Source organism: Colletotrichum costaricense (genome assembly GCF_030867565.1).
Source record: "Colletotrichum costaricense strain IMI 309622 chromosome Unknown Scaffold_10.1, whole genome shotgun sequence".
NCBI classification, from domain to species: Eukaryota; Fungi; Ascomycota; class Sordariomycetes; order Glomerellales; family Glomerellaceae; genus Colletotrichum; species Colletotrichum costaricense.
The window spans coordinates 554,875-561,689 of NW_026848239.1; the positions used below are offsets into that span (position 1 = coordinate 554,875).

At 55.3% G+C, this 6,815-nt stretch overlaps 3 protein-coding genes across 3 annotated transcripts; 2 read left to right on the forward strand and 1 right to left on the reverse strand.

Annotated features, from left to right (window-relative positions):
* Positions 1-6: 6 nt before the first annotated feature.
* CCOS01_09782 (RNA recognition domain-containing protein) lies at positions 7-1,020 on the reverse strand (the record flags this gene model as incomplete). The annotated part of the gene is made up of 1 exon (XM_060457939.1): positions 7-1,020. One exon carries the CDS (start codon positions 1,018-1,020, stop codon positions 7-9), a length of 1,014 nt encoding a protein of 337 aa, XP_060311104.1.
* A 492-nt stretch (positions 1,021-1,512) lies between these two features.
* On the forward strand, positions 1,513-3,447 carry CCOS01_09783 (aldehyde dehydrogenase; the record flags this gene model as incomplete). Its single annotated transcript, XM_060457940.1, has 3 exons — positions 1,513-1,917; positions 2,074-2,958; positions 3,334-3,447. 3 exons carry the CDS (start codon positions 1,513-1,515, stop codon positions 3,445-3,447), a joined length of 1,404 nt encoding a protein of 467 aa, XP_060311105.1.
* Positions 3,448-5,806: 2,359 nt separating this feature from the next.
* CCOS01_09784 (uncharacterized protein) lies at positions 5,807-5,926 on the forward strand (the record flags this gene model as incomplete). Its single annotated transcript, XM_060457941.1, has 1 exon — positions 5,807-5,926. The coding sequence occupies one exon, from the start codon at positions 5,807-5,809 to the stop codon at positions 5,924-5,926; it is 120 nt and encodes a 39-aa protein (XP_060311106.1).
* Positions 5,927-6,815: the final 889 nt, after the last annotated feature.

The window sequence follows — 6,815 nt, forward strand, 5'->3', positions numbered from 1 at the left end:
CCTTCATTAGAAGATCTTCCCGAGCACCCTCGCAACATCACCTGCCGGCTTCGCAGCCGAGCCAGCCTCGCTTTTCCTATCCGCCAGGGGTATCTGCTTAAACACCGTCCGCCTCTTGTCCAGCTTCTCGTCCGCCGCCGGTGCCGCCGCCGCACCACCATCGACAGAGGCCCCCGCTTCCGTCGTCGACGCAGCCGCCTTGCCGCGCTTCTCCCTCGTCGCAGCAATACCATCCAACACCCTGGCCCTCTCCACGTTGCGCACAAACTCCTTGTTCTCCTTGCTCGCTTTGCTAATCTCGGCCCGCATCCTGCTCGTCCGCTCCGCGTTCTCGGCCGTGATCTGCTCCGTCAGGTGGCGCCACTTGAACCCCTTGAGGTACTTTAGCGTCCAGATGTCGTCGTGGTAGTACGACCCCTTCTTGCCGCCAATGGTCCGCGCGTTCAGCAGCTCGCAGACGGCTTTGGCGTCCTTTTTCCGCATGAACTCGACCCAGCCCTCCGTGTAGGACTTCTTCTTGTTGCCGCCGGCCTTGACGCGGCGCGCGTGCGCGGTCGGGTCCTCGGGCGCGAGGAAGATGCGGTTGATCTTGCCGTAGGGCTCGAGGAGGGAACGCAGCTTCTGGGGCTTCATGAAGGGCGGGATGCGGGAGATGTAGACGACGCCGGATTTCTTGATGGCTTCTTCCGTCGCGACAAGGTTCTTTTTCGTGAGGGGTTTGGAGACATCGGGCAGGTCTAGCTTTGATGCCGAGCTTGAGGACTTTTTCTTGGTTGAGGTTGAGGCTTCCGCATCTTCGTCGGAATCTTCTTCGTCGTCGTCCCTCGCGGCGTCTTCGGCGTCCTTTGTGACGTTCTGCTCCTCGTCGCTGAAGTCGTCCTCGTCCTCGCTGTCGACTTTGCGCCTCTTGGCACTGCGGCCTCCTTTGCGCAGCTCCTCAGCCTCGGAGTCGTAGCCCTGGTCGAGGTCGTCGTCGCTCTCGTCTGCGTCGAGAAACTTGTTTCGTTTTTCGGGAGCCATAGCGGCTTGCTGGGACTTAGAATGGATAAACGGTGGGTCCTCAAAGTATTGGAATGCTAGCAACGGCAAGATACAATTTCCCTACTGCAGCCTTGTCGGTAGCCTCGTGGTCGGCGGTAATGCAACTGTCGTTGTACGGTATCCAAGCAAAAGTCCGCGATCCCAGGGCGCGCGGTCTGTAAAAAAATTAGAGCGGGTCTTATCGCCAATATCTTATCGGCGGTGGTACTGATTGATTACATCATCCCCTTATCTTACCGCGTTCCCCACAAGCGCGGTCCGGCAGGAGGTCACAGGTGCGGCGGTTGCCCCTCCATGCCATTGCCCCTCCACCTGCCCCTCAGTGAGCTCACGATTCATGAAGGGGGATATCTAAGCTGCGAATTGCCTCCTGATCAACAACTGTGAACTGATTCCCTTTTTCTCATTCATAGTCTTCTCTCTTCAACTTGAACCTTTTGATACCCCCGTGAAGAAGAGAATCAACTAAACATGTCTGTCGAAGTCCTCAAGACCATCTCTCCCACCACCAATGAGGCCATCCTCACCCGCAACGGCGTCTCCCAGGCCGACTTAGATGAGCTTCCCAACACCGCCACCAAGGCTTTCGAGTCATGGAGCAAGACCTCGCTGGCCGACCGCAAGACCATCGTCAAGAAGGCTCTGAGCCTCCTCCTCGAGCAAAAGGATGACCTCGCCCAAGAGCTTACCGTCCAGATGGGCCGCCCTTGTGCCTACACTGGCGTCGAAATCGCCACGGCGGTGAAGCGCGGCGAGTACCTCCTCAAGATTGCCGATGACGTCCTCAAGGACACCGACGGCGAGGCTGAGAAGGGATTCAAGCGCTTCATTCGCAAGGTTCCCGTTGGCCCGGTCCTCGTCCTCTTTGCCTGGAATGTGGGTTCTCTTTTGTCTCCTACTTTTCGTGGCTTCTCCCGTTACGTGGTGTCCGCAGCACGTTCAATGTTTCCATTGCTGTGAGACAAACGCGCAAACTGCTGAGCCACCACCACCGCGATACCGCTGTCTCTCTTACTGACATCACACGCCCAGTACCCTTACCTCATTCTGGTCAACTCGCTCATTCCCGCGCTATTGTCTGGCAACACCGTCATCTTGAAGCCCTCACCGCAGACTCCGACAATTGTGGAGCGCGTGGCCAAGGTGTTTGAGGAGGCCGGTCTCCCGGCCGGCGTGCTGCAGTACTTCCACTGCGGCTCTCCCGTCATGATTGAGTCCATCGTGCGTAACCCCAAGGTGAAGCTCGTTGCCTTCACCGGCTCCGTGGCCGGTGGTCTGGCCGTGCAGCAGGCTGCGTCAGACCGTGTCGTCAACGTCGGTTTGGAGTTGGGAGGAAAGGACCCGGCCTACATCCGTAGCGATGTAGACATTGACTGGGCTGCGGCCGAGATCGTCGACGGCGCCGTCTTCAACTCGGGACAGAGCTGCTGCTCCGTCGAGAGGGTGTATGTTGACGACAAGATCCACGATGCTTTTGTCGAAGCCGTCCAGAAGGTTCTCAAGGGGTACGTGCTCGGAGACCCGTTTGACAAGGGCACGCACGTTGGCCCCGTCATCTCAAAGCGTTCCCAGGAAGCCATTGAGTCGCATATCAAGGACGCCCTCTCCAAGGGCGCCACTGACGCAACCCCCGAGAACGAGTCCTTCAGCAACCCCCCGCCCAAGGGCAACTTTGTCAAGCCCACACTTCTCACGGGCGTGGACCACTCGATGACCGTCATGACGGAGGAGACGTTTGGACCGGTGATTCCCGTCCAGCGGGTCAAGAGTGACGAGGAGGCTGTCAAGCTCATGAACGACAGCGAGTTCGGCCTGACGGCCAGCATCTGGACCAAGGACACGGACCGCGGCTATGAGCTCGCGGACCAGGTCGAAGCAGGAACCGTCTTCGTTAACCGATGCGATTACCCCAGCCCAGTGAGTATACCCTACAAGCAACAAACATGCCATTCCTTATCCTGGGCGATCATCCGACCTGTATTCTGCCCGCTCCGATCACTATCCTCCGTGTTTGTTTGTCTACGGTCCCCACCCTTTCCCTCTTCCTTAGCCCGATGCTCCCCCCCGCCCCGAACGCTAGAGTTGGCAAAGTGTTAGGAAGTTCCGACTCGGAGCGGGTAGCCGCATTTCATCTTCCTTTTCTTTTGTTGTTTTATCTGCCTGCCGGCTTTCGCAAACTCTATACACTCGCCAGTCGTTTTTGTTTTCCCACCGGCCTGCAAGCCATCTTCGTCATCAAGCCACCGCCATCATCCTTCCCCTCAGAGTCTTCGGTACTGACAACTCATTTAGGACCTAGCGTGGACGGGTTGGAAGAACTCCGGCAAGGGGCAGACCCTAAGCCGCTTCGGCTACGATCAGTTTGTCAAGCTCAAGAGCTACCACTTGAAGGACTACCCCAAATGAGCGGTAGGACCGTAGCCTTCCTCCTCGCGTGAGCACGCCTTGCGCCCGCTGTCACTGGCTTCTCCCGTGTCATGTGGGAAAGCTTGGGTGAGAAGGAGGAGGAGGGGTGTTGGTGATGTTGTTAGGATGGTGTTTTGCCCGGTGAAGAGCAGAGATCGCGGCGGCGGGATATGCCAGGCGGAGGAGGCTCTATCTAGTCAGTACTGTCTCTGTCAGGAACCTGAATCCCGGGTCCCAAGGCTCTACTGCTAAACTCGAGCCCACGTCAGAGAAGACGGCGTTTCTTCAGCGCACAGGCTGCCGCTTCTCTGGTGGACACTAGCATGGTGTAGTCTTCCTTGACAAGTTGTTGAAGCAGTGGGCGGCCGGATGTCTGTGTCATTGTTAGGCTGAGCCAGAGCATTGGAGAGAGATGCGCGATGGAGAAGTGGATATGGCACGATCACACGATATTGTTAACGCTTGAAAATCAAAGATACCTCTTATTTTGTTACTCTCACCTCACCTCATCTTACCTCACTCGGTTGACCAGTACCAAGCCAAGGAGCAGACGGAACTACCCATGATAAACCTGCTATGTGACGTGACTACTAGTCAAACTGTTTTGAAGCAAAAGCTGGCACCAAGCTAAAGCAATGGCATGATCAACACGACCCGCCGACAGCGTCAAGTTGTCAGTGTCACTCACGTCGACGGCGTTCGCTATACGCTCAGATGGCTCACGTTGGGTTGGAATCATGCCACTAAGTGAATGGTAGTCGTGATCCGTGTGTCCACGCACGATCGTTCTACCTCTCTCCTTGCATCCCCGACGAGCTGGTACGCTAATTCCCCCTCGTGTCCTCTCTGCATCTATCTTCCATTTCCGACGCCGGCCTCCGTGATTCCCACGGCCGCGCTCGGAACATGCGGTGTCGAAGACGGCAGGTAGGGTAGTAGATCACTGCAGCGTGGCAGCGTGGCATGGGCATGGCGATTCCGAGACCGAGACTGTGAGTGGTCAGTTTGCGACGTGATGCGATGCGTTTGTGCGTTTGCATGCCGATTGTGTATCCGCTTTTGGCATCTTCACACGTTTTCTCTCTCCCTCTTCTCTTTTGCTGCGTGGAGGAGGCGTGTGCAGCAGCAGCAGCAGCAGCAGCAGCAGTCCGAGGGCCGACAAACGGGGGACGTGTCATCATTCCCTTTGGTCTCCCTTGCATGGCGGATACAACCATACGCACGCATACGGATACAGAAAATAAGCTCAAGCTCGACACGGAAACGGCGCGGAGAAAGAAAGCATTTTTTTCGTCTCGTTATCGCAACCGGGGTTGCTCCCACCCGTGCGGTGTCCTGTCTGCTGGCTTTCCTCATGAGACGAACGACATCTTACGGGGCTAGGCCCTGTTGTAATGTGAGAAACTCTACGAGTCTGAGTAAGTCACCAGAGAGTTATGACTATGAGTAATGCCATTCGAGATTGAACTGTTACAAGGTTAACAGCGCAGAAATAAAGTGTAAATACAGCCAAGACAGCTCAGCATCGAAACAACCATGCAAGACCCTTGAAATCCGGAAACCGCGAGTGCAAGATCTACCGAAAAAGCCTCGTGAAGCTTTTTTTTCTTTCCCTTCCTTACTGCGGTACGTCGTCTCGTCGCATTCAGACTGAAAAGTGACAGAGTCCTGTTTAGATCAACGTTGGAATTAAATTGTGACATGTATGGTGTGTGAATTACGACTCCGGAAGCGTCTTACAATATGTTTGAAGGAGGCAAAATAATCTCGGAGGCGAAAAACTACAGAGAAAGAGGATATGGAGGTTCGTTCCGACTCGTGCGAGACACATCCCGTAGGAAAGCTTGACAATGTGGCCAATCTCTTAAGTCTATCCCGTTTCCCATTGCGGACAGTATACGATAACGACACCTTTCACGTTATGGGCTCTCTTAAAATTCTGGAAGCAAACATGAACGTTGGGCAAGAGAAGCGTGCGTGCGGGCGGCCGCGCTCGCGTGGGATATCGTCGAGTTTAAACAATGAAAAAGCTTGCGTGGCAATGGCCGAGAACATCTCGAGGGGCGATTCCAGGATTCGCCTTCAGAGTGTTTTGTTAAAACCCTTTCGGAATTGTGTCTCATTGCGGACATGTACGAAACAACAAGAAGACCGCATGAGGCATACTGTTATCGTTGCGGAAACATAACGACTTTTTTCCTTCCTCTTCTACGCCGCAATAAAACCGTCGACTTGCTCGAATGCGGCCGGAGAGGGTAGGAGGGTGACGGTGATGGAGGCAATCGTCGGCCGCTGGGGAGGCGAAAAAGAAGAGCGGGAAGTGGGAGGGCGTGTCGTTCGTATGCAGCAAAGAGTGGTGATGGGGATACCTCGGAAGGTTTCAGTCGTTTCCCTGATGGTTTTCCTCCGTACGGACGCAGTGGCACACACGAGTTTCGGTACTACAGAGCGGGATGGGCGGATGGGAGTAGTCGCGTAGTGAAGCAAGGCGAGAGATAGTGTAGGAGAAAGAAAACGAGAATTTGCCCTGCTTTCGTGCTGCGCCCCGACGTTGGACTCTTGAAACTTTCCGCAAACGGAATATACGATGATTTTGATGCTGGTGTTTGCCAAGTTTGAGAGTGCATCGTACACTAACTACCGCAGCCATAGGAGAGAGCCGCACGATGAGAGGAAAAAACTGCCGGTTGGGTTCATTTGGCTTTTCTTTGGAGAGCTTGGCAAGTCATCAAAGCCAAGAGCAACTGCCGCGTTCAGCCATGTTGGTGGCTACTTTTGAGGCTATCTTGGGTCGGTGATCCGTCCGTGCTTGCTTGGTGTAGTTTTGTCGATGTCGATATCGATGCATCGGGCAAGATGTCAAGATAGTCGACCGTGACGGGTGTGTGTGCTGTCTCCACTATCGAACCGAATTGGCCAATGACTTTGGCGGTGAGTGGTGGGGCCGTTCCGGAGCCGGTGATTCTCGGTGGTGAGGGGTTCAGTGGTCACGGGGGTGTGTGGTGGAAGGAGCGAAGGAGAGGAGAGTGCTGATCTGGAGAAAGAGCCACCAGACGGGACGCTTAGTTAAGCCACCGGAGGCCAGTGCTGAGCGGGAAGGGTGGGGCCTCGGCTCTCCAGGTACATAGTGTAGTCTTGGGGGCAGCCGCCATCTTTCGTAGCGTGCAATTCTCTGTGCGACGTGCCTTGCACCACGCCTAGTTGGTCGGTTTACTGGCTTGACTGGTGCCAATTCGCTGTCAGGGAGGCTCACGAGGCTCTGTCAGTCAGTAGGTACCCTACTCTGAGGTGTCACTCTGTACCTTACTGAAGCTGGCGATGGCTTCAAGGACCGCACATCCGTTGACTGTCGAGTCTGTTAGGTAAGC